The sequence below is a fragment of the Harpia harpyja genome, chromosome 12, assembly GCF_026419915.1.
Source record: "Harpia harpyja isolate bHarHar1 chromosome 12, bHarHar1 primary haplotype, whole genome shotgun sequence".
NCBI lineage: Eukaryota > Metazoa > Chordata > Aves > Accipitriformes > Accipitridae > Harpia > Harpia harpyja.
This window is the reverse complement of record NC_068951.1, coordinates 27,692,273-27,719,915: the sequence shown is the minus strand read 5'-3', so window position 1 is coordinate 27,719,915 and position 27,643 is coordinate 27,692,273. Positions and strand designations below refer to the sequence as shown.

The 27,643-nt window shown below is 38.7% G+C and overlaps 1 protein-coding gene across 1 annotated transcript; it reads left to right on the top strand.

The window, feature by feature from the left end:
- PCOLCE2 (procollagen C-endopeptidase enhancer 2) lies at nucleotides 1-27,643 on the top strand. The gene is made up of 9 exons (XM_052804490.1): nucleotides 1-262; nucleotides 1,240-1,348; nucleotides 9,238-9,493; nucleotides 11,215-11,339; nucleotides 14,456-14,592; nucleotides 19,359-19,513; nucleotides 23,211-23,294; nucleotides 25,286-25,453; nucleotides 27,085-27,643. The coding sequence occupies exons 1-9, from the start codon at nucleotides 165-167 to the stop codon at nucleotides 27,213-27,215; spliced, it is 1,263 nt and encodes a 420-aa protein (XP_052660450.1). The 5' UTR covers nucleotides 1-164; the 3' UTR covers nucleotides 27,216-27,643.

The following is a 27,643-nucleotide window of genomic DNA, read 5'->3' as shown; positions in this document are numbered from 1 at the left end:
GCGGGCGGCCCTGCCCGGCCCGGCCCGGCCCTGCCCCGGGGGCGGAGGACCGCGGAAGCCTTTGCCTCCTCCCCCGGCCCCGGCGCACACCGGAGGAGCAGGCGGCAGGCGGAGGAGCGGCTCCACGGCCCCAGCCCTGCCCCAGCCGCCACCGCCGCCCGGAGATGCCGCCCGCCGCCCCGCGGCCGCCCCTGCTGCTGCTGCCCCTGCTGCTGCCGCTGCTGCTGGCGGCGGCGGCGCGCCCCGCAGCCCCGCCGCACAGGTACCGCGCGTCTCCCCGCGCCCGGCTGCGCGCGCCCCCGCCGCGCCCCGCCGGAGCGGTGCCCACCGCGCGTCCGTGGGGTGCGCGGGCGCCTCCGCTGCCCCGGGCAGCACCCGCGGGGGTTCCGTTGCCCGTTACTGCTTCAAGGGAGGGCGCGCAGAGGGGCTTTTTTCCAGGGGCACAGGCCACTGCGAGAGCAGCCCCATGCAACGTCCCGTGTAAGACAGTATAACGTAACGCTGCGATAGACCCGACGTGCCGCTATCTAAAGCTCGGCAGGGCGCTCGCTCACCCTCCTGTCCTCAGCGGTAACGCCGTGGCTCCGCGCAGGGGTGTTCCAGGGCTCCCCGCGTGTCCGCGCAGCGCGGCCGAGACCTGACCTCGTTCGCCCCGAACGTCCTCGCACCAGCAAAATCGGGACGTAGGACTGATTCGTCCCAGGCTAGGGGGGCAGGACCGGCACGCGTGGTGGGTGATGGTCCTGGGGGAGGGAAAACTTCCGAAGCGGCTTGCTCGATTAAAATACCTGAATTCAAAGCATGTCAGGGCGGAAAAGAAAGGAATTAAAAGCTGTTTTTATTACTGTGCTATTTTAACTACTATTCTATAGACTATAAAAAGTCATTACTAATGACTTTTTAATATCTTTTTTATTATAATAGCAATTTGCAATGATGTATCACACCACCACACCTTCCATCTTACGAATTAAAAAAGGAGGGAAGGATAACAGTCTGTGTAAACCCAGAATTATGGTCCAAGTAGTTAATTTTCTCTACACCTAAAGTCAGCGTGTTAAATTGCACATTCTATGCCCATAGTGAAATTATGTAAGTAATGAAACGTATGTTTAAAGTTAGCAATGTTTTTAAGTATTTAAGCTGTGTTTTTAAGACAGTCCATGCCTCTTTACTACTACACAAAGAATAAATGAAATCTGTTTAAAAATTAAGCACTATTTTTCCTATTATTCTTAGGCCTACATTTACATGTGGAGGAGTTGTATCTGGAGAGTCAGGGTTTATTGGGAGTGAAGGATTTCCTGGAGTCTACCCTCCAAACAGCAAATGTACTTGGAAAATCACAGTAAGAATTTTTAATATCACAAAATCAGTGCTGAAGACAATGAAGAGCTATGTGTTGTTAATGCCAGTATTTGATATCAGATACATTATTGCACATATGGAACTCAGTAACTCAGAGCAGCTCAACTATCAGGAGCTTTTTAGGGTTGCTGTAATATGATAATAGTGGCTGAAATAGAACTGACCTTGCCTAATGTCAAATTTTCATTGACTTCCATAGGTACACCTCTAATTGTTTTAAACTAACCGACTTGAAAGCAAACATCTACCTTTCCAGTCACTGCAGAAGGCAATAGTTAGTTAGATCAAATGGATTAAAGTAGAGCTTTGAGGTATAGGTAATGAAAAGCAAAATTCGTTGGCAAGAAGACATAGAAAAAGTTTCAAACAAAACCAAAAAATTCAGGCAGGTTTGCTTGTAGTGTGCTAATAACAGTGTTCTGCCAGCCAGGATGTCTGGGGTATGTCATACAGCAAGCTGACAAAGCAATAGGAAAGTGGTGTTACATTGACAAATGACCGTGCGAAAGCATGTGGACGATTGATATTTTGATGCTGAAATGAGACTGTAGGGCAGAGACTCGTATTCATGGACAGCAAATGCCATTAAACAACTAGGAGTAAACACTGCAGTGCTGCATGTGTCCTTATTCACAGACTCAGAGAAGGGGATTTGAATGAATGATTACTTTTCCTCACATCTGCACAAATTAAGCCCTCCAAAATTGCCCACCAAATTTCCTCTCCATTTTTTACGTGCAGTTCACTAAGAACTCTTCTGACATTCAGGCCCAGAATATGGGCTTTGCAGAAAAAAAGAAGTATAAGAAAGCATAAAAAAAATAAATTAGTCTGTGCGTTGATGGGATCGCTAAACACAACTTCAGTTCAAAGACTGCGTTACAGGCTAGGTGTTGGCAGTAGAATAGCATGTCAGAGGATAATTGTGTCCTGCGACTACAGAGATGCTGACGCAAAGCAGGAGACATTGGTCTGTTTACAGTGTTCAGTTAAAACGACTCTCGTACCAAACAAATGATGTAATTTTAATAATTTTATCTGAAGGATACCAGTGAAGCCGCAACAGTTGCTTTCCGCACCTTTATGTTGCATTATTATTAGGGCCACATTAGAGGTTACCTTTAATCTGTGACTGACTTTATCAAGCGTATGATGTGAAATACAGCGTATCCTCATAAACTTGCTTCCTGCTGTCAAGGAGCTGAGATTACAGCAATTAGCATGGCCCACCTTACAATCTGAAGAGCAGACACAAATTGCATTTGGAATCATACACACATGCCTTAAATAAAAGGGAAAAAAACTCCAAAGTTAGTTTACCAATATAACTCAGTATTAGGTCTTCAGAAGTTCAAAATTGAATCTGGAGGGGAATAATAATTTTGATTACAACAGCAAAAAGTTTTTACCATCAAAAAATTTGGGTTACAAATGGAGGCAGCACTGAAGAAGCATTTACTGAAGCATCCCATGGATCTGCCCTTCATCATATATTGGGGATAGAGGGAGAAGAGAACGATTGTATTTAAAAAGCCCATACCGAGTGGTTTCATTGCAGACTTAATGTGGCTGTTGCCAACAAGATGTGAGCATCCAGGTTAGCCTGGACATTTTGAGAAGCATTACCACAAAGCTGTAGCAGAGCTGTGTCTGCACTTGGGCTTTACTGACCATGGGAGGAACTCGATGGCTTGTGGCATTTCCTGATTGTCCTGGATCATCCTGACTCCCACTTTCCTGCTGTGCTGCCGTTTACTCCTGCTCTTCAACTGCTGCATACCTGTTCTCTGTAGCTCACCCAAAGCCAGAGAAGGGCTGCACAACTGTAGCAGTCCAGGCTTTCTTGTGCCCCCACCTCATTTAACCCCTATTAGACAGCATTGTTCACTAAGCCAAGCTGATTTTTTTTCCCCCATCAACTGTGTAGAACACCCTGTCTTTTGGATGCGCAGGAAGGATGTAGGGAAGGCAAGGACTACAAAACTTGCAAGGCTAAGACTGCACCCTCTTTAAAAAGAGGATGATTTACCAAACTGAGGGAAAGTGGTACACTCAAGGGTCTGGTTAGCCTGAATTTAAATAACAAAATCCTTTCACCAGATACTGCTGAGGCTCAGAATAGCTTGCAATAGCACCCAAGTAAGGAAGCCAGTTACACTGCCATGAAGAAATATGCTGTAGTTACTGTTAAGCTTCCTCGTTTAGCATCTGGTCCTAGAAGGTGACTAAGGCTTTTTGCCTGTCCGTTTTAGCCAAGGGCTGTGAACACCTTCCTGAAAACACTCTGCCTAATGCAGGATCTGACAAGTCTGCAAGACTGGAAGAGACATTGATTCAGTTTGCATCTGGGTCACAATAAGCATGAAGCTGTTGTTTCCTCCACTACAGGATCTCATCATCTATAGAAGAAATCCACAGAGAGGCAGAGTGACAGCTAATTCATTCTTTAGAAGAAAATAGGTTTAGAAAACGTTATGGGTAATACAGATAAAGCAATGTAGCATTCAGGTATTAGCTGAAATCCTTCCAACTGGTTTGCTAAAGCTAGAAGAGTCTCTCTAACTCAATTATGGTTCTGTTATTTCAAGAGACTGGGACTTTTTCAGCTGGCTAAAGAAAACAGCTTCTCTATTCTAAGAGCTCTAAGAAGTGTTCAGCACATGCTTGTCGTTATATTACAGCCTTGGCAGACTACCCAGCAGCTTTTAGCTGGCTTTGCTAAGAAGTCATTTGTACAGCTATTTCCTTTCCTATAGTAATGTATATAGCTTTATCTAAAATATGTCATATACATTTACTTTTAATACTCTGTAATCCTTCTTGGCCATCACCTCACATAAATGTGTCACGTAGTTCAAGAATCTGGACTGCTGTCCTGTGTTTTTCTGGCAGACTGTATAGTTCCCATAAAACTCTAACAACTTTATGTGCAACAATAATACTGAAGACTGTCAGAGTTATGTAAGGTTATATTTTATAGGTTCAGGAGCTGTGTTCCAGCAGGTTTGCTGACAATAAGCAAGGTTTGAAAAATTTACTTATCAGAGGAGTTAGGAATCTGCCCTGGGGGAGTGAAATATTTTAAATCATTTTCTCTATGTTTTAAGCATTCATTTTCCCATATCACTGTGAAACTGCCCTTCCAGTACAGAACAGATCTTTACGCATGGTTGTATTGCCAGAAAAGAAATAGCTGAACAGGATCTAGTGCCTTTGTCAGGGAGAGCAAGCTAATACGAATTTAAAAAAAAAATTGTTCCTTTGTGGCTGGAGAGAATGGAGCTAGGGAACAAGCGACTAGGCAGGAGCTGTGGTTCTTCCCAGGATGTAACTCCAAATAACTTTCACATTCATTCTCAGCAGAGAGAAATAACGTGTTTGGCTTGCAGGTAGCTGATGTATTTTTCAAGTCTACGTAGGACTGCTATTGCAAAACATAAAATCAGCATTTTGGTATTAAACATATACCAAAATATATTAAACCCGTATACAATATAGGTTTAAAAATAAGGCAAAAAATTTTCTCAGAAAGTTGGCATTGAAGGGTTTTTCCCCACCAAAAGATTATTTTCGAAGCAAATAATCTAAACCAAGTAGTTTTGAAAAGTATGACAGTTTGGGAATCCTCCCCAGAAACTGAGCGCGGCACAATGATGAAGAGGGCTTTGTGTTCAGTCAGAACAACAGAAAAATAGCTTAACTACTTCAAATATAAGTGAACTTGGATTAACATTATATGAAATACCTGCAATGAATGATAACCCAAAAAATCTAGAGACCTTATTTTGTGGTGGGTTGCATATATAAAGTAATCACACCCTTTTGAAGAGGTTAATAATCTACATGGATGATTTTAGAGAATTACACTCTAGAAAAGCTCCCCCTAAAAATTCAGGGAGTGCTATTTTCCTTTAGCTTTCAATAGGAGTAAGCCATCCTTCACATGAGTTTAGTGTCCTAATTTCTGATCCTAAAGAAGTTCATAGAGTTAAAAATAAGAAGGGAAGCAGAGGGCAAGTATGGGTCAGTCATGCTCAGTGTGACAAGGAGAGACAGAAGCTGAAGTGCCTCTGTCGTTGAAAGATACCAGCTGGATGGATAAAACAGAAAAATAAGGCACACCCTGCAGGGGAAGCATCACATATTCTTCCTTTGACTCCTCCCTCCTCCCTCTTTTTTTTTTTTTTTAAAAAAAAGAGCTGCAATTCCTTCCAATTATTCCTCTGAGGTATCCCATCATCTTACTGCATCAGGCTCGGATGTGGCTCACAGTAAACAATACTGAGTCATGCTGGCCTTTGCTTTCTCCCCTGTGTTTCTCATGGAGCAATATTTTAGATGTTCTAGGATAAACATTAGCAGATTTTAGCACATTAGTTTTCAACATTTAAAAAAGGGAAATGGTAGAAATGAAAGAAAAGTATTGTTTTGCAAAGATGCCTGTGTTTAGGGTGGGATTCCTTGGGAGTAGCTGCAAACTGGAGCGGCTGCTGCCAGAATGTGGAACCACCATCCTCTGCACTCTTGAATGTCATCTGCTCAGATCACAAACTTTTAATTGATCGAACATGCTGGAACAAATTTGTTATTTTTGTGAATAATGACAAATACTATTTTAATAAGCAATAACATTATTTTATAAAGTAATGGCAGTAAGTAGTGACTGTGATTAATGGCCCCAGTTCACACATATCCGTAAATGACTTACCTCCCCAAATTCAGCTAAATGTGAGCAAGGATTATTCTGACAACTAAAATCTGGAGTAGGCTCCCTGTTAAACATTTGTGACCATGTGGCTGAGTTTTTCCTACACATTTTCTTACAAACTGTCATGAAATAAAATTTAGAAACTTAGTACATCTATGGGGAACAGTCTTGACCAAGATCAAGTAGACTGAACTAACAGAAGCTAGAGAAATTAAAAACTGTAACAAAATATAATTAGATAATGTAATGTAGTACAGTATAACATGGTCAGTGGTGGAGAGAGAAGGAAGCATACAACACTGCCCAGAATTACTTATACCATGAAACAGAAAACCCAAGACTTGAGTGAATGGTTGGCTGGCAGTTCGGAGTTTGGCTGCTTTGCCAGAGTCCTCTCCCTCTTGAGTGCAGGTCAGTCCCATGTCCTGGATCCCCATGCCCCACTTGGGGCAGCGCGAGAGAGCGGAATACCTGGGGGTAGGACTGAGTGCCTTAGGGCTGGTGTGAGCAGAGCAGCGCTGGTTCAATATGCTCATGGAACAAAGCTGTCAGTGAGCACCCGTCAGCATTACTGAGGGATAACCACTTGGCTAAATCTGAATGCACTTCTTACAAGGACAGCAAAAAAACCCTTTTACCGCAGAACCAGCCACCTCTCACATTTCAACTTCCTTCTTCAAACTCTGGGAGGAAGTAGGTGTCTTCAAAGAAGCAATTCCAAGCTGAGAAAATAGGGAAAAATCTCATAAGCACTGACAAAACTATTTAATCTAATATGATAGAGCAACTTCTGCTCAACTTTCGGAAACAGTGGAAGGAAAAGGGGAAACTTCTTAAAGATGGGCAAGTTGTAGCAAAGCTGCAAGACACTGTAGCGGAAAATATTGGACAATCTTAACTGTAGGCATAACAGCTCACTGTGTTTTAAAACATGATAACCTTTAAAGGTCACCTCATTTAGATCCTGTTGCACAAACTTAAGAATAATGAGTGTTCCACCCCAAAAGAATGTATGTTATTTTACATACATATTTCTGGAAAAAAAGGCTGTTTTAACTGCCTAAATCTGACTTTATCTGACTAACTTTACAGCCAGCATTTTTTGACTGATTTGTCCGGTCACATAGAGTTTGTAGTATAACCATAAATAACATTCAGGTCTTCTGACAGGAATACCAAATTCCTTTTAGCCCTTTTTCTGTTAAAATGACCATGTCTTAATGCTTCTTAGTGATTCAGACTAGAAGACAAGTGACTGCAATAGTAAGAGATTTAGTTATTAGAGCAGTGATTCAAGGAGTCATATTGCTTTCACAGAATATCTTACAATATGACCATGTGTCTGTACTGGCCTTATGCTGACTAAATATACATGTGGGTTATTTTCTGATACCAGCTATCGGGCTTGCTCACTTCAGTAGTATGAGTTTTAAACCTAACATCTGGTTTTAAAGTTTTCTAAAACATAGTCATCGTGCTTTGGAATTTCTGGGTAAGATTAGATGAGTTTTGTGGTTTTGATGTAGTAGTAGTAGTAGCAGTAGTGATGTACGTCAGCCCAGGGGAACTGAATGCATTTTTGAGATAACTTTGAACTTAAAGGAAAATACTCTGAAACAAACAACTAGAACTGCAGTGGGGCTGGTCAGCCAGTGTGTACGTGGGCCCTGGGCAGTTGAAAACAGCTCATGCAAAAGTCTCTCCTGCTGCAGAATCAGTATCAGCACTGGACATAAAAGCAGCCGCATGAATGAGTAATCTTAACATATCTACAGCACATTTTTCACTACATCTACAGCTACTGCCTGTATTCGTATCTTCTGTGGGTTAAGTAGTCACTTCCATCTATAGCATTTCCATCTATACCTGAACAAGGCATTTTTAACTGTTGAAACTCACAACATCAAAACATTGTTTGACAATTTCATATAGGAACAGTTTAGCTGTAGTTTCTCTCAAACGGGTGTTTTAAAATGAGTCACTCTTAAGGAAGGAAAAAATTCTTGAACTCTTAAATATGGACTTAATGCAGATATATTAAGTGTGTGTGATATATTTAAAGCAGAAAATAATAGCAATGTCTCAGTAAAATAGAACAGCTGCAATTATTTTAATAGGTAACCACTCTACCGGGCTATGAACTGAATGCAGGTAATTACACTCTGCCTGTCTAGGGTCCTGCTATACTTTAAAATACTGTTTCCCTTCTTCCTGTCCTGTTACATAGCATTGAGTGCTTTGTTAGAATAGTTTTCGCTTCTCAGTATGCTGCTTATTCTCCTAAAAGCTTGCAACTCTATCCCAGGAAACGTTGTCCTCCTTGTAAACTATTATGCTCTCTTAATTTACATCCTTCTCAGTACTCTTGCCTCTTTCGCAATGTCTACAGATGCAGACGTGTAAGAAGATTTGCCCTGTCTTATCTTTCCTCAGATGTTTCAGAAATCAAAACTCTTTTCTGTATTGAGGACACCCACTAATGGTTCTTTTGAACTCTCCGTTTATAGTTTTACATATTCTTTCCAAATATAATTCTTTCACTGCAGCCTTCAAGCTAAATGTACCCATATTAATATTATAAATAACTAAATATTAGGGTTGTACAACATTAACCGTAAAGTTTCCCATTTTATTTATAAATATAAGTCGTGTGTCAGTAAATAAAAAATTCTTCAAACTATAAAACTTTATGACACAAATCAGCAAGATAAGAGAGACCATTTCATTTGCTCAAAATTGTAAATTGCTTGTTCCTTTTTTTTTTTTTTTTTTTAAACCGTATTAATCTCATCCTCCTCACCTTACTTGGTGACAGGGAACTGCATGGCTGATTGCATACTTTCAGCAGAAAATAAGAGAAACATGCCAAGCTGAACTGCTCGGTGATGGTATATAATAAACGACATGAGCCTGGCTAGACAATACTGTGGATCAGGAAGAAGATAATGGCAACAAGAGGTGGCCAGAGCTTTGTTTTTATGATTGATCCAATATGATCTTAAAAACCACTCTGCCTGGAGCATAGTAGACAAAAAGAGCTTACCTGGTGAGAAGTAAAGAATATGAAAATACTCATGCAAATGGTGTGATCAGATAGGTATGTAGTGTCAGTCACACTTCAAGACACATCTCTCCCTCCTTCCCTCCCTCTCTCTCTGCAGGTCCCAGAAGGAAAAGTGGTGGTTCTTTCTTTCAGATATTTAGACCTAGAAAGTGACAACTTGTGCCGATATGATTTTGTGGATATATACAACGGCCATGCCAATGGACAACGCATCGGCAGGTTCTGCGGTACTGTGAAACCAGGTGCCCTTGTATCCAACAGCAATAAAATGTTGGTGCAGATGACTTCAGATGCAAATACTGCTGGAAGTGGATTCATTGCGAAGTTTTCTGCAGCAGAACCACATGAAAGAGGTAATTAACAATTATGTATGTGTTGAAGACAAATACAACTGTACAACCCTATGGAGAGCCACATTAATGCTTAAAAAGATGTGATGCCAGAGATATTAGCGATTGTGCTTTTCAATGTATTCATTAATTATCTTGCTTAGCAAGTAGCTAAGTATAACTCTTTAGCCATCATAGTTAATCAAAGTAGTAAAGAGGAGGGCTAACTATTGTAAGAGTTGTGGAAGAACTGCACGTAGTAGCAATACAGTAATGGCTAGTCAATAAAATGGCAGATAAAATTCAATATAGATAAATGTTGCAAATAAGGGGAAAACATCCTAACTTTATGTACAGTACAACAGGCTCCAAATTGACTATTACTGCTTAGGAATGAGATCGTACGTTTGAAATAGATAATTTATGAAAACAATAGTTGAGCATCAATCCAGTGCTCAATAGGTATCAAAAAAAGAAACAGAAACTTAACAATTTTTTGAAAAGGGAATAAAGACCAAACAACAACAACAACAACAAATTACACCACTATAAATCCATAATGCATCTACATCTTGAATACTGTGTGCCATTCTGATGTTCCTATCTCAGAACAGGATATGATAAAACTATCAGAAGCAATCAGAGACAACAACTATGACAGAGTTAAGGAACATCTTCTACAGAAAGAGCAGCTGCACAGCATGGATGTCTTCATGCTGGAAAAGAAGAGGTCAAGGGGAGTGTAGGAGAGGGCTCTAAATTCTTGACCGGTATGGAGAAAGTGAATGGGGACCACGGTCACTGTCTCTTCTAATACAAAAACCAGATGAGCAAGTGGCTGCAAAGGAAAGGAGAGCATGATTTTTCTCAGTGAGCTGTTAAGTGGTGGAGTGCTGTGCCAGAGGACATTGTGGATTGTGAATTTCTACATTGGTTTAAAAACAAATAGAAAAACATATGAAAGAAAAACGTGTTAGGCCTTATTAAAGATAAAGGCATTGCCTTGTGCTTGGAAAGACCATGAACTGCGAGAGGCTGGGAGGTTACAGGGAGGTGGTATCGTGCTGCTGAGTGACTCTTTTTCAAGTCACTCTTTTTGCTATCAGCATGATACCAGACTGGACAGGTTGTTGGGCAGATGCAGTGCAGGTGATGAGAAATTTATTAGTCCTTCCAGTTATATCCCTGTGTTGATAACTTCTTGAAAGATATATTAAACAACTGTAACGTGGTAAGATTTAATTTAATAAAGAAGGTTCGTAATCATATTATAAATAAGGATTACATACCTGATGTAGCTTTGTAATTTGGGACAGGGAGGAAGAGATAAGGAGGGAAAAACTCTCTCCTTCATGGGCTCTCCATGGGCTGCAGTTCCTTTGGGAATGCCCACCGGCCCTGGCACAACTCCCCCACAGGCTGAGGGGATGGCTGCTCCAGCACCTGCAGCTCCTCCTCCTCTGACCCTAGTGTTTGCAGGAGTATGTCTCACTCTTTTTTTACCCCCCCTCTTTGTCTACGTCTGGCATTTTCTGCCCTTTATTAAATATGTTTTCCCAGAGGTGCCACCAGCTGAGCCGAAGGGCTCAGCCATGTCCTGTGGTGGGGCCGTGGCAGAGGCAGTTGGAACCGGCTGGGACCGGCTGCGTCTCCCTCACCAAGGGCCCTGCAGTAAAACAAGCACATTACACGGGTCACCTGCACCCCTGTTGCGCTCTGGTCAGCACGGTACGCTGTACTTGCAGGGGATCAGTACTGTGGGGGACGACTGGAGAAGCCGTCGGGGTCCTTCCAAACGCCCAACTGGCCGGAGCGAGACTACCCAGCGGGAGTCACCTGCTCCTGGCACATCGTTGCCCCGAAGAACCAGGTAAGGTGCTGCCATCGTGGCCCCGCTTCCATTGCCTGCAAGGACTAACACCTCATCCGCGGCCTGCTCGCACAACACGCTGCCTGCGTTACACTGAAACAGTAAGACTGCTATCTGGCTGGAATGTAAAGTTGGGTACGTGCAGGCACACCTACGCTCCAGCGACACCCGCCTTCCTCTCACGTGTTACATGGCTCACTCCAGTGACTCCTGTGCTTTCTCAACATTGTATGTCCTCTGTGCACTGATAACACTCCCCTAAATTAAACTTTTTAAAGCATCTGTGGCTGGTGAGACTTTTAAAACAGATTTTTTTGAAGATGATTTTGTTAATTTAACAAAACATCATGCAAATTAAATTAGGGGAGGTGAGCATCTCGGGACCAAATATGATGATGACAAACGCTAGGTTTAAGTCTAACAACATTTGTAGCATTTTCGCTGTTGCTGCAGTTTGTTATTGAGGCACCCAGGCAGAGCTGATTGAATTTATTAAAAGCAGAAATTATTTTATTCTGCTTACAGTACAGGGAATATATTCAGACGTGTCCTGCACAGGGATTTTCAATGTACATTTCGTAAAGTTTTATTTATTTCATATTTTGAAGGCTCCATCTCATAACATGCTTGCTTAATTAGCCAGATGCTGTCAGAGCATATGTTACCACTTCATTAAGACCTGAAGAGATGTGACAGCAGACCAAGAGGGCTCATTTGCCACCATTTGCCACACATGGCAAACACAAGTGTGTTCCCTACACTGTAGGGATAATCTCAATCCTAGCTTCACAGTTGCTGGTTGTTGCTGAGCCATCTGCTCTGTACCTTGGCAGGAAGTCTACAATGATTGAATGTTTTGGTCACCAAGCATGTCTGGTAGGTTGCTTTTCTTAACCACGTCCAGCTTTTTTAATTCCTCTACATGTAAAGACAACTTTCCTCTTAATCTTCTGCTCATGACCATAATCCTCCAAATAAAAAAAGCTGCCCAAGATAAATATATTCTTCAGATCTTTCATACTTTTCCATTTACCAAGATATTTTCTCCCTTGAACTGAAGCAGTATGTCACCTTAGTCCTTCCTGTACTCCTCTTTAATCCACATTCCTTGCTTGCTAGATACAGGTCATTTAACAATCCTATAGATAGGCAGTGATTTTTAAAACCTTATCTGTAAACTGCAGATTACTTTGGTCCTTTCCAAATATCTCTAGATAAGCCTAAAAAACTTCTCCTAATCTTGTAGAGAAGATTTAAGAAAGGCTATATAAGCATAAAAATAAGGGCATTATATCCTGTGCCTTCAGAAGATCCTGTGCCATGAATCTACAAGTTTCTGAATATATATTTTTCATGTACTGCAGCAGTGGTTGTTTGCATGCAAATGAAGCAGAATTTTGACAGTGACAAAAGCCATTTCTGAGGAAGTAGTGAATAAGCATCTCTCTTCAAGTGCACATGAAAAGCTGTTCACTCTTCCATTTGCCAAAGTTTAGGTGCCGTTGTCCCTACCTCCCTTTCACAAGCATGTGAGCAATAAAACAAGGCACTCTTTTGCTTCTAATACAAATCAACCAATAATTACTTCATTTATTACAGAAGATGGAGGAGCTTCTCATGATGGTGAAGAGCTTCTATTCTATCATGAAATACTTCTTTATTACTGCAAAGTGAACTTATGAACAATAGTAAAGTAGATATTATGGCCTGCTGTTTTGCATGCTATGGAAGAATTAGCATTTCTGCTCCCAGTTGCGTTTCTACTCTCTATATCATCTTTTTTGATCACAAGCTTATTATTCAGATAGGTACCTCCATTTAAAGTGCATTTTTTCATCACAACAACAAGGTTTTTGAAACAAGGCTGTTACTCATCTCTGAAACCAAGTCCCCCTAGGTTACTCATACTTTATGGGAAACAAAATGATGCCTTACACATCTGAATAGTGCAAAAGCAGATCCAGGCAAAACTAAGACATCAGGTGATAACAGGCTATCATTACTATGAATGTAGAACAAGATCATTTTTACTATGTCAGTAAATCAAAGTGTATGCAGTGTACAAATGACTCCTTTTTCTTTGTACTGTCTCAAAAGATTTAATATCATCTTTGTCTGAGATAGATAGACCTTTAAAGACAAATCCTGTGTATCTACAGTCAACACAATTCAGCATTGTCATTCAAGCCTCATTTGTGCTACTTCACTTTATTTAAATTTTTTAAAATACTGTTGTGCTTCATATAAAGAAGCAACCTAAATGCATGTATTACCTCTGTTTCAATCGTGCCGTTATGTTGTATTTTCCTTCCTTGCTACACACAACTGACAGAATCATATTACAGGACTTCGTTTCAGAGTAGTGAATTCCATTTCTATTTTCTTGTCCATTGTTTTTCTTTCTTAAGTAGAAAAGTCCATAAATACAGGTCATATTGGAGATAATTGCATCAGTACTGGAAATACCAGAGTTATACTAGTTCTTACTTATGACTTGTAAAGCCCCAACATTTATGGAAATTGTGTATGGAAACACAGTTCCTTTAACTACTTACTTTCTCTTGGTTTTAGTCTTACTATTTACTAATTTTCTTTCTATCAATATTTTTGTTTCTGACTTTTTTATTTCTGCATCAAGTAAACACAGCACTGGCAACCACAGTGATTCAAACCCTGCTCTTAATGAAGTCAGTGAAATGGCTCTTACCAACTTTGCCCTTACTTTTTCTTTAGCGTATCTTGAACAATACAATGACACTAAAAGCCCCTTTTCTGTGGTTTAGATTTGTTACAGTTATTTTAAAAGCAACATAACACCTAACACCTACGATCTCGTTTTCATTCACTCAGGAAAAAATAACTTTATCAGAGGTTACTTGCGTATATTTGAGAACAAAATATTTTATAGAAGATTAGAGTCATATGTTGAACTATTTACTGGAGAGAAGTCATGTGGATTTATAATACTTTACTGCACAATTAAGTGGATTAAGGACTTTTCCTTTATGGAAAGAAAAATCAGTTAGTACTTCATATGAAGAGGTCACTTACTGTAAGAAGCACTAAAAAATTCTGCATATCAAAACCTTAATGAGTTATTTACACTTTCCCTGCAGCTAATAGAGTTAAAGTTCGAGAAGTTTGATGTGGAGAGAGACAGCTACTGCAGATACGACTATGTTGCAGTGTTTAATGGTGGGGAAATCAATGATGCTAAAAGAATTGGGAAGTACTGCGGAGACAGTCCACCAGCGTAAGTAACTTTCTTAAATTAGGAAGAATTTCACTACCACTATGTGTCATTTTGCTAACGGTTCTGTACTAGGCTTCTGAAAGGCTTTTATTCTTTTTTAAATTAAATATGACTTTTTGTACCTTCAGTTGAAATTCCAGGAGTTGTTTACTATCTTGTCTCTCGCTAGGTTTTCCTTTTTCTCTCTCCATCCCCAACTAGCCCTGGCTCCAACGTGTGTTCTGCCCTGTCCCTCGGGCCTCATTAGAGCACTGTCTAATAACACCAATATTAATCCTAATGCTATTGATATTGGTATAATACCAATATTAATGGTAGCTGAACACTAACATCACTTAGTGTGTGTGTTTCGATTATAGATACTGAAGTACAAGGATCCAGCTGAACTCTCCAGCCCCTTGGCTTGTTACTCATTTTATCTCACTCATTTCCCCCTGAGCCACTTCCCTTCTGCTGGGTCCCTGGCTGCTCCTTGCATTGCTGCTCACCATCTCTTCCCATCTGTGCCAGGGCACGTTCTCTCATGGCACAGACTGCTTTCCTGAGTGTGCTGGGTAGCACAGAAGGCTTTGCTATCAAATCTCTGCCCCCAAACCCCCTCAACACCCCCCCCAACCCCCAACTGACCTAAGCCCCAAAACCCAACCCATCCCCCCAAGCCTCCCACCCCCAACCCAGCCAATGGCACTGCAATGATGTAATCAGGTCTAGCAATAGTGGATCATAATTATTCCCCCCCAAAGTGTAGGTTTTTGGGTGAGGCTAGTAATTTTTAGCTCTCCTTTCCCATTCTTACTCTTCCATGATGCTTCTTAAAGCTGAGTAGCTTTAGAAGATGAAGCATTTTGTTTAAAAAAATACAAGCTATTAAAAAAGAAAAAAGAATACGTGGAGGTGTGTGAGTAGACTTGCGTCTTAGAAGTGGCAACTAATTGTGGTACAGGGGGAGGAGGTGCATGCCTCAGTCTTTCTAAGCATAGCTTGCTAGACTGAGATTTACTGTGAGGGGTTTTTGTGTTTTTGTTTGATTGGGTTTTTTCAGGTTACGTAGTATACCCTCAGGAGACAAGAGGGGAGGCAGACATTCTGTAGGATGTTTTAAAAAGTCTTTTTAAAGATTTTTCTTCTCCATGCAGCAGCTATGCAATAGCATGACAGTGCTAGAAATAGAGTAAGCTTAGGCCTATGGAAATTTATTAGAAAGTTGGCAAGAATTTAATTAAGGGTAGGGCTGCACCTGAAATATATTAACTTCAGTTTCCTTCAGCCACCTTAGGCTTTTGGTCTTGAGTTACATGTTTCTTTTTTCCTTTCTTTTTTTTTTTTCTCAATTTGAAACTTTCTACACAAAAACATTTATTTTCAGGCCCCCTTCTCGTAGTAAAGTTAAAAAAGCTGCTCTATAAAAAGATACTGATAACAGTCTTATGGGTGAAGTTGTTCTTTAAGTGGTAGGTCATTCAGGCCACTAAAATGATGCAAGAGGCTAAATTCTAGCTGTAGTTATACACATAATCACTTCCTTGTTTTCACGAAAAACTTCACTAGCAAAAGGAAACTATCTTTCCATATTGTCTCCAACCCAAAGGCTTTGAGATGGAGGGAGATTCTGCAAGGCAGAGTTAGTATTGAGTCCTCAAGGCAAGGAGGTAGGTCAGTAATCTTGGACATTCAGTTCCACCTCTTTGCCAAATGACATTCAGAATTTTTCCATTATTGCCTCACATGTATTCATAGCAAAGTGACTTCATACTTTATAGCTTAGAGCTTTACCTGGAAACTACGATGAATTGTTGCCTTGCAGTGCTGTGGCACTTGGAGTGACTACAGGTGGACTGAATGGGTCTCCAAATGGGTGATATGTTTCTTTGACCTGAATGTTGTAAGCATCTGTATATATTCGATAACAAATCACCATCATCTGAAGTAAAAACACCCTCCCAAAAGGAATTCTATTGCAAACACTCCTTTTTCTTTAGACAGAATAAAAAAAAGCAACCAGCAGATGACAGACCTTATGTTACTTAATACTTTGTCACCAGGTAGACAGGTATTCCATTGATGAACATAGCATGAGAACCTCCTTGTGACTTATCAGATCCATCCCTTACAACTCAACTGTTGCTGCAGAACAGTAAGGTATTTACCTTCAAGATATTGGAAAAAAAACAAACAACCCAAACCTAACAGAATCTCATATTAGAAACACTTAACTACTGATGTTCTGTACAAATACCTTCAGTTCCTGCCATGGGTGTTTTGTTGTGCACAAGTCAGACCCAAAGCGCTGGAGCAAATGGACTTGCTTCCTAATTGAACAGAGTTTAAGCCAGAAGCATGATTAGAGTCTAGTTTGATTCAGTCTATATGCAAGTTGTGACATTTCAGACCTTTTCCAACTGAGGTAAGAACTGAACTTCATAAGATCTTGTCCTTCCCTTGGTTCTCAAAAGGCAGCAGTTAACAACACCCCTTACGGATGAGGCTGGTGGCCTCCAGTCCCTGGAACTTAACCGCCTCTTTCCAGCTAAAACCGAGCCCAGCTGTGCAAGTATGTTTTGCACTGTCAGGATCTGGTCTTGGCTGACAGGGCAGTGCAAAAGGAAGAAGTGCCAGTTAGCCCTGAGAGGCAACCAGGAGTAGCTTCCTAAACCACCTCTCAACTGTGGCTCGGCATTTATCTCCACAGCATGTCAAAGCTGTAAATTGGTCTGCCAGACCCTAGTGGGCTTCAAAATATAGACATTTTAGTATGGACTTTGTGCAACAGGCAAATAAGGGCAGAATACTGGGCTCAGAGCCAGGCCACATAGCTTAGAGATGAGATTTCCTGTTACAGAATGTTAGAAGTGTCCTGAAAGCCAATTTTAGGATAGCATTGCTTCCTAACCAGAAATCCAATATAGAGCTTGAACACAGTCACTTTCCCTTGCAAAGTTGTATATAGGCAGGTTCTATATCCAGTGAAAGGGGGAAAGCATGGCTCTTGTGGGTTTTCCAGTAGCTCTGCAGAATTCTCATCATAATTTATCTGCTGGGTTCAGAAAAGCAGTAAGGACAAGACCAGTGTTGTAAAAGAACCAGAAATCACAGTATGTAAACTGAATTGTGAAGCAAGGCTTCTATAGAATATTAGTTGTGTTTCTGACACAGTAATTATGCAAGGTGGAACTCATTAACCAGCAGACACAGATAATGTAACATGGCATTCTGTAACAGAAACAGTATACATCAGAAGTATGAGTAAAGTGGATACCTTGAACTCATTTGGTGGTTGCAGAGATGAATTCAGATCCAACTGCAGACCAGCAAGCATACAGTGTAACTACATACCTGATTCCTAAATACAATTACTGTGAAACATAAATGAATGGTATACATAATAATCACAATTTATTAGGAGAAATAATTACTCAAAACACCCCTGCCTCTCAGACAAAAAGCCTTTTTTAAAAAGACAACATACACAGACTAGGTCAGATTTTTCAGATTTGGTGCTGTAGTCCTGGTGTTCAGGAAGCAGAACAAAGCTCTCAGGCAGCTGATAATCAGTGCCCTCCTACATCCACAGCCTGTGTCATACTGCAGCAAGAAAAGTGTAATCTGTGCAACTACAGCGGCATCTGTAAACCTATAGAATTCCAGATAACCAGGCACTTACTTTTGGTTATGTCGGACTCAGCCATCAGAGTAAACTGACTTCTGAAACTCCTGCCAAAAAACTGGGAGATGATCAGAAGTTTTTAGTTCAAAGGCCTGATTAAATGTTTTGAAAAACTCCTGCTCATGAACTCTGTCAGACTTGCTGGGAAGAAACAACAGTCATTTTAGTAAAACTACACCTTAAACCCACTTTCTATTTTCCTCTCTCCCCACCAAGATTCTTTTGACCCTATATTAATTTTTTTTTCCTCTTTCCAAAAACTGTGTTTTTGCTTGAAAAATCTGTGTTACTAATGATTAATATTGAGACAAGGACTGTGGAAAGCTCAAAAGAATGAGAAGTGCTGCTTTGGCTAGACTTGCATTCTGTACAATTTTCTCTAACAGTCTTGAATGAAGTCTCATCGCACTACATCCACATCCAGAGGCAGTTAGTGTCGCAGAAGGTACTATGCGGTTTATGAACTGAAAACTAATACACTGAACAGTGCTTGTTCATGACATTTCAAATCCTAAGAAAATAACTCCATTAGCTCTTCAAGGCCTTGGTAATGAAAAATCCAATCAGTGACAAAAACTGACCCCACAGAAATAATAACCCAAACCATTTTATTTTTAGTGTTTTTGTCAAAAAATTACAGAATCCAACACTGAATTCATTTCTTAAGGCCTTCCAAATGTGTAATATGTTTTTCATTAAACAAAAACAAATTAAAAAAAAAAACATTTACTTACCTCTGCTACATACTGAGGATTTATTCAATATATTTTCCCACTGTGTTAATCTAGCCCCTTCCACTCTATGGAAGTGAAGTCTGCAATGAAGTCACAGAGAAGAATTTAAAGATACTCATACTGACATAACCTTCAGGAATCAGAGGTTTAGATGATTCATCAGAATGAGTTTCACACTCAAAACACCAGTGTCTGACATGCCAGCAAAGAAACATGTATTTCAGTATTAGTCTGGGGGCAGATACTGCATTCAGACCAATAATTAAAGTGAAACGCTCTTTCTTTTTTTTTGTAAGAAGAATGCTATTAATGCTTTTTGGCTTTGACATTCAAAACAACGGAAATTTTTTTTTTTTTTTCTATTTCAGGCCTATTCTGTCTGAGAGAAATGAGTTGCTTATTCAGTTTTTGTCTGATTTAAGCTTAACAGCTGATGGTTTTATTGGCCATTATAAATTTAGGCCAAAAAAGTTACCCACAACTACAGTTCTGCCTACTACCACAACAGTCCCTGCTACCTCAAGTAAGTTTTACTGGCTTTATTTTATTTCTTAGAAAAATAAATTATTCCGGGATGAGGAAAAGGTTATGGGAAAATGTAATAGAAAGTGTATTAAAAATTACAGTTTTATGATTTGTTAGTATTTCAAATGTTGAGGGAATGAATTAATATACTCAAAGGAGTATCTTAATATATTCAAGGAAGAATCTACTTAACATTATTAAAAGGAAACCTACCCAGGCTAGAGTTCAGTGTAACATTAACTCGTTCCAGCTGAGAGAATTTTCCTGTCTCTTCTCAATTTTTGACAGTTAGCTAGCAAATGCCATAGAAGAATGGATAAGCAAAGTTATTTTGTATAAGTAGTTCTAAATATTTCAGGAAATAGTTTTATTTAAAGGAGCTCTTTCTTCTAAACAAGTTAATATGTACAAATCTGACCATATTTTTCTTCATATAGTTATTAAGAACAAGCAAAATTGGTAGGGAAGCCACCTGAGCCCTCTTCAGATTCTGTCAACATCCTGTCAATATGACATTCTCCTAGAATTCTTTTTATTTAAAAAAAACCCAGGGATTGGAACTTATAAAGAAATATGTCACACTAAAAATAAGTTTCCTTTTATATTTAAGACTAGACAGCATATATGAAAGATCAGAGGAGGATTTCTCTGAAGGTATTGCCAAAACTACCTCGTTACTGAGATACTGAAGGGATAAATTCTTAGAATTTCTATAACCTGAATGTGAGAGATTTAAGATACAGTTATAGCAGAAAACCAAATTATTTATGATGTTTTTGCAACACATAACCTGATTTGTACTTAAAATGCATCAAAAGTCAGGACAGCAATGGCCTGTCAGCAGGAGACCAAGAAGCTGTGGTGCTTAAACACCGATAATGAAAGGTATTTAAAATAGATGAAAATAAACATTATAAAAATGAAATCATAGTGACCTGGAAATCATTCTGATGTGACTGCTACTCTAGTAATAAATAATTCAGTTGTTCTTCACCATAAAGCACTTCTTAATGAAGTTGTTAGTTCAAACACTTGGTCTCAACTAATCCAGGCTGTCAGGTATCTCACGCTGCATTTGTGTTCAGGGTTTCGCCATTGAGTTTTGCTCTGTGAGCTGTTTGTGCGTGCACAGGCAAAAGAGGTGTACTTTACTAATGAATTCCAAATCAATTTTTATGACAACATCAGTGTTAGAAAATAAAAACAATGTAAAGTAATCTGAGAGAGGACAACAGAGGAAAGGTGTTCAAAAGGACTTGTCAGGCAGACAGAAACAAGAAGTCCTTTCAGTGTCCGATCAGTTATGCATGGTGTAGGCATTTCTGATCTTAAAAACAAACCAAAGCACACCAAACCTCTACAGTTTAGTTAAATTTCTGATCAGTCATTTGCATTCAGAAGTGTCCAGTTCAAATAGACTTAGCTTATTATCTTGCAAATCAGACCTGTTCAAACTTGCACAGAACTCCAGGCATTAATAAAATACTTAACTTTAGTAGGCACTTTCAAGAATTACCTCAGTCTCTATCTTACATAAAAATATTAGTACTTGAAGAAATAAATAAATGCTGTACATTAATAAAAGTAATGAAGATTAATCCAATACATATGATTAAGTAATAGATTTTCTTATTTCATTGGATCAAGTCATGCATTTGTCTGTCAATATGGGTACATGCAAAATGGTAGGCAACTAAACTTTTAATTCAGTTCTTCTCCAATTCATATTTTGCTAAAATACATTAATTGTCTGTACAAGCAATAGGCAGCCTCTACTGACAAATCATAGCGAAGTAAGTCACCGACCAAAATTTACTAAACTCAAAAGTAAAACTCAAAAGTGTTAGCACTAGAAAAAACCCTGGGAGGACCAAACAAGAGTATTTTGTAATGCATAATCCCCATTTTAAATTTAGAAAAATCAGAGCACCTCAATAAATTTTTGGCAGCTACCATACTGGCATGCACCTGTGACTCATCTACCTGCTACATTTCTTATCTTCCTACTACAGACACTGAATTGAAAGACTCAAGGAACATTAAATTCTTAGTTTTTCTTGTGCTGCATGTAGCATTGAGATAGGAGGTACTTGCCTGACCTAGCAACTGACACTGAGAGACAGGAAAACTAATTAAGTGGCATGGCACCCTGCCAAGCGCTAACTGTAATTTGAAACAATAATTTGAAAACTTATCATTTAGTTTAAAGTTCTAGGAGCTGAATATAGTGTATTATTTCGACATTGTGTTCTACACAGAAGTCACTTTATAAAAAGCAACTCAGCATATAATTAAAAATATTTTTAGAAATGCACACTGGTAGGAAAGAACTATGCAGACACATCAAGGCAACAGAAGTGATGGCAGTGGGAGTTTCACTCCCATCACTGTGTAGATCTGACTGCAGGGCTGAGGCTACATCATGTAGAATATGAATAGATATGCCTCCATAGACACAGTAACTTGCTCTTCAGAACACTTCTCCTTGTGGAAGGCATTTAACGTTCTAAAGAGTCTCACTGAATACCAATCATGAGAAGACTGGGGAAAAGAAAAAAAAAAAAAAAAAAAGAACAACGAACCCAAAATCAACAAAAAATATGGGGTCCAATTTTTAAACTTTGGATTTGAAAGGCAAAACAATGAGTATGCAGATCTTCTAACAGTCATGGGTGTAACACTGAAGACGAATCTCAGAAACTTGGAAAGTTATAAAAAGAATCAATTCATTCAATTAAAAAAAAGTACAAGTATAAATTACTGATTGGAAAATTACTCAGAAGTTCTTTTTCAGGAAGTATAGGCTGAATAAAACTTCTGCAAAACTCTCCACTCTAAAGAAATTAAAAACCCGCAAAGATATTTGTCATAACTAATTTAGTTTTTCTTGGAAATTAGGGTTATGTAGGGGGTTTGGTTTTTTTAATCTGTCCATCTCAGCTCCATGTTTCCCATAATTATGATGTCATTGACCAATTCCAAACAAATTTGAAAAGGACATAAAAGCCTTAAAAATACTGCATCCCTACACATTACATAGAAAGGGTTAGCTGAGTAAACTATTAATAGAGACTATTAATATTCACCCAAGGAGGAAAAAAAATTAACTTGTTTATAAACAAAGCATTCAACTTCAGAAAGGAAATGTCAATCCCAAATATTAGATACTTCAAACGTTATGTTGTGTTTCAAAATGTCATCAGTAAAAAATACACAGTACTACATGTCAGGAAGCTATGTGAAAAATTTAGAAAAAAAGTCAGGAATTTGAACTCTGATCTCTTCTATCACAGTACAGTAATTTCAGATAAAAGGCCACCCCCTCCCTCTGAAGTGTTACTGTAATATAATGTTATGATACTTTAAGTGTACTGCTAAGGCTGTATGGCAACAGCCAACAACACTAAATAAGTTACATACTTAAGATCACACTGCAAACAAATGTAAATTTTCTATAACATCCCATTCTATGAGGTCACTAGAACAGATATGTAGCCAAGACACATGTGAAAAGGTGATGACTGGAGGTAATGGCAGAGAAAAGGAATATTGTTACTGTGGTGTTCATCCCTTGCAATACCAGATCACTGCACACATCAGGATTATTAATCTTTCTTCTTATTTTAAACATACTGCTTTGCATTTGCATCAAATACCTCATTTCAATTTCAATTTACTTATTGCTCTTCAAAAAGCTGTGAAACCTACAGTTGCCCTGTGCCAGCAAAAGTGTAAGAGGAGTGGGACTCTCGAAAGCAATTATTGTTCAAGCAACTTCGGTAAGCAAGGAAAGTTTGTTTATTTTTAATTATTCACTTGGCACCGTGTGTTTAGACTCATAGGAATTTTACCAGATGTAGTTCTGAGTTATCATTAATATATAGGCTATATTTTTACACTATCTTATGTGTGTATCTGACATTAGTATCTGTGTTTCACTCAATACGTTCTTGGAGATATTGCGAAACAGGCACTGCACATGTCTGAAAAACACGCTTTCTCAATCTGAAAAGCAAATGACAACCTACTACAGGAAAGTATTGATTCAATTACTGTAGTGTCATCTCATTTGTCTGTAACCAGCCAATACACATTTTATACTGTACCTGCTGACTATTCCACAATTCAGTTTACAGACATCCAAAATATTTTTAAAAGAAATTAGAAAGCATGGAAGTTTACAAGCACTGCTTTCTGTACAGGGACACAAATCACTCAGGAAAAATGATGTCTGCTGTATATCTGGATGGCATTGTCACTGCTGATTTATTCAGTTATGTCTCAGAGTATTTTCCCATATTAATCCTGGAAGCATTTTTAATCCCCTATAACATGCCTAAAAATTTGATGGGACAACTTCCCCCCCTCCCCTTTTTTTTGTTTGTTTTAATCTAACTCTATAGCTAATCCCATGAGATTTGAGGAAATTTGCTGTTTCAGGAACGTGGGGGCAGCTTTGCATCATTTTGCTAGAAAAACAGTTGAGGGCTGTGGCTGTACCCTAAAGCAGAATGGAGCCACTGCAGCATGACCCCTTACCACTCTCGACCACCAGCCTGTTTTAATTTGCAACCAGTATAGGCTGGCCCAAGACCAAAAGAAGCAGGTAGGAAAAAAACCCCAAAGGTCTCCTCTTACTGACCACACCTCAGCTCTTAGGTTCACAGTAAATGACACTATATAAAACTTGTTCTTTTTCCTTTAGCATCAGGGTAGTAAATCACATTCTCCTCTCTCACCTTTTGTCAAATACTTGAAACTTTTCAGTCTTTTCCATGGCAGGAGTAAGAGTAAGAATATTTTATATGCTACTGTGAATGCAAGTGTATCCTAAGGTAAGAACAGAAAGTGTGCTGTTTGTAGAATATGATTTAATTTGCTGACTTTATGAATTTAGAAAATAGCTATTTCTCTTTCACCATGCATTTCATTTTTATTGTTTCTAGAAATATAACTGCAATACCCAGCATTTTAACATCCACAGTTCTTTTTTGCTTGAATTGAACATTCCTATTTAATGAAAAACTCTGGATTAAAGGAAGATAATGCGCAAATTTACAAACGCCTAACCCAAAATGTGGATTATGCAGATTTGTAAAATAAATCTGGCTGCACCTACTTGATAACTGACGATCTGGTTGATCCTAGGATAGCATAGCTTATTTACAAAAGGTGATCTTAGAAGAAAAAATTGTTAATACCATTTACCATTCCCTTTTGATAAATAAAGATGGCCTACAAATTAATCTAGTCATCCTAGGAAAAAAATGGTATCTGAGAGGTCTTTGGGAGATATGATGGTCTAATCTGTAGTCTAAATTTAACTGAAAGTGGCAAATTCCTATCAGTGTCAGGCCTCAGACAGATCAAAATCTAGCTCCTCAGGCATTAACTATTCCCTGCTACTCATTTGAGAGTGTCAGAGAGCTGGGAATTCAGCTTTTGGCTAGAACGTTTTCAATTCAACTTTTCCACTGTTTTAAAATTAGTCATTAAAAGTAGTATCAAATTGTACTTTTAATTGAAATTATCAAAACCTAGAACTGAGCTTGCAAGAGACTGATATGTTCTAGGAACAGTTTTGTATTTGGTGCCACCAAAATTTATCACTAGTGAGTTATCTATTACAGGTGACACCCACATTTTTAGTAACTGTTTCTGATATTGTTTGTTTCCTTATTATGGACTAATATACTTACTCAGTTTTTACAATGTCTCAAAATTTATGTCTAAAAAGTAATAAAAAAGTATCAAATGTCTTTTCTTCTAGTAATAACTGGAACTGTAATCACAGCAATAACGCGGGCTGGCAGTCTGCATGCAACAGTATCAATCATTAATGTATATAAGGAGGGAAATTTAGCAATTCAACAAGCTGGCAAGAGTATGAGTGCCAGGATTATTGTTGTATGTAAGCAGTGTCCTCTCATCAGAAGAGGTAAGTACACAAAAGTAACTGCTTTGTGTGTTTATAAAAGACAACAGTTTTGAAAACTGCTATTTGAAATACAACCACAAAAATCAGTAAAATTACAGTAACTGTTACTATAATCAGCAACTAATATTATAATCAATTTAAGATAAAAATAACTAGTTATCCAGGTTTATATTGCATTTTTCAGTTTTAATTAAAAAGGATTACGCTCATTTAGATCAAAGAAGTTAGAAAACTTTTTTTTTTTTAAACCCACATGATAAAAAGTAAAATCTGATTTGGTTCTCTCAAATGAAGCTCAGTTAGATTTTGTTTTTATGTGTATGTATTTTGGAGCTAGTTTTCATACAGTTATTTAGAAGGGAAAAACAACAGCATGCTACATGTAGAAGAGCAGTATATCACAGCAAATGGCAAAAATCAACATGTTTCCCTGTTACTTCTCTCCTGTATATATTTACATCTTTACTGTAGAAATACTAGTAGCATTAAGCCCACTGTATCTGCAAACAGACAGTATTTCTATACCTATCTTAAACAGTATTATACAGAGATCAGCCAAGATAATTTCCAGTTACATGTAACAAGGGCTACCTGTATGGCATTCTAAGAAATACTGACACTATTTTTCACTGGAGTAACTAAGTAAAAAACAAAACAGTTTTCCTCTGCCTCCTGAGTAAACAGGTAGAACAGGAGAACATAAATGGAACCATAGCAGGAAGCAGTCAAAATAATTTAATAAGCATCAAAAACCCCTGATAACATTCAGGATACTACTGATATTTAAGCATATTAATTCAAAGTGGGTAGTACCAAAGTGAAAAATCTTTGTCAGAAACAAGCTTTTGCTTTTACCTTCAGTTCTCTGGAAATCAGACATCTGTCTGGAAGACATAATAATATCCTTGGTGGAACACATTGTCTCCTTTTAGGCAGACCGCTGGCTCCAAAGCACACACTTCTGTTTCTCGTCCTAAATCTCCATGAATTATTTAGTAGCCATTACATAATATCTAAACTTTTCTGCTTATACCCCTATAATACAACTCCTTCCAGCCTAAGGTCTTACAAACCTCTAACCCTTCTAAGCCATAAATATATGCAAATCCATCTCATTTCTCCAAAGCCAGGGCTCATCACACATTAAGTCACCTTGCTTGCCTGAATGCCTCTCTGTATGTCTAGAAAATGTTTATGTCTTTGGGGGAGGAAAAGGGAATTAAAAGACTTAAGTGCATTATCCTACAAGCTGAGGAAATGAGAAAATATTCAAAATGAATGAGACACACTCCACTTTGGGTGTTAGTAGCTAAGTTGTCCAGTGTTTAGACTGCACTTCTAATGTCTTTCAGACTCATTTGACAGTCTACATTTAATAAATATCTCCTATATATTTAATTATGTAGTAGATACTTAGCTATATATCTACTTGATTTTTACATAACTGTACTTTATTGCGTAACAAGCATGGCAAAGATGGGTAAGGAAGTATATGCTTTAGGTAGAAAGAAAAAAAACTTTTGAAGGCATTGGTAACAGAGTGCAAATGAGTAGAGACCGCAGATAAAGAACTATACTTACCAAATCATATCCCGGATTTCTGTCTTGTAATCTCATGCTCTCCTTTGTAGGTTTAAACTACATCATCATGGGCCAGGTAGAAGAAGACGGCAGAGGCAAAGTCTTTCCCAACAGCTTTGTCATGAGTTTTAAGACCAAGAACTCAAAGATCCTAAATGCCTTGAAAAACAAAACATGTTAAAACTAAACTCTGCAGCTGCATTCTATCATCTCTCTTGAAAAATAATCTTCACTTAGTATAAGTCATGAAAATACAACTGACTGTCAACACTAAGACCATGTTCACCCTTTCTTCCCCCCCATCCACCTAAGCACACCCTGGCACAAAGTGGTATCCATTACATGTACAAGACAAGTACAGATCCTCCGAAGTCTTAAAGCCGAAGATTTGCAGCACAACCATCTGGTCTCAAACATACCAAATTCCAATTACTTGGAAGCTGTTAATTTATAACTGTCCAATTTTTTAAGGAGTTGTGTATGTAAAATAAGAATTCTAAGTGCAATATTTATAATAACTCATTTTAACTTAGCTCCTTCTCTGAAGTTGTTTTATTACATGGATTTCTGCATTATTATCTGTGCTTAATAAAATATTTTAAGATTAAA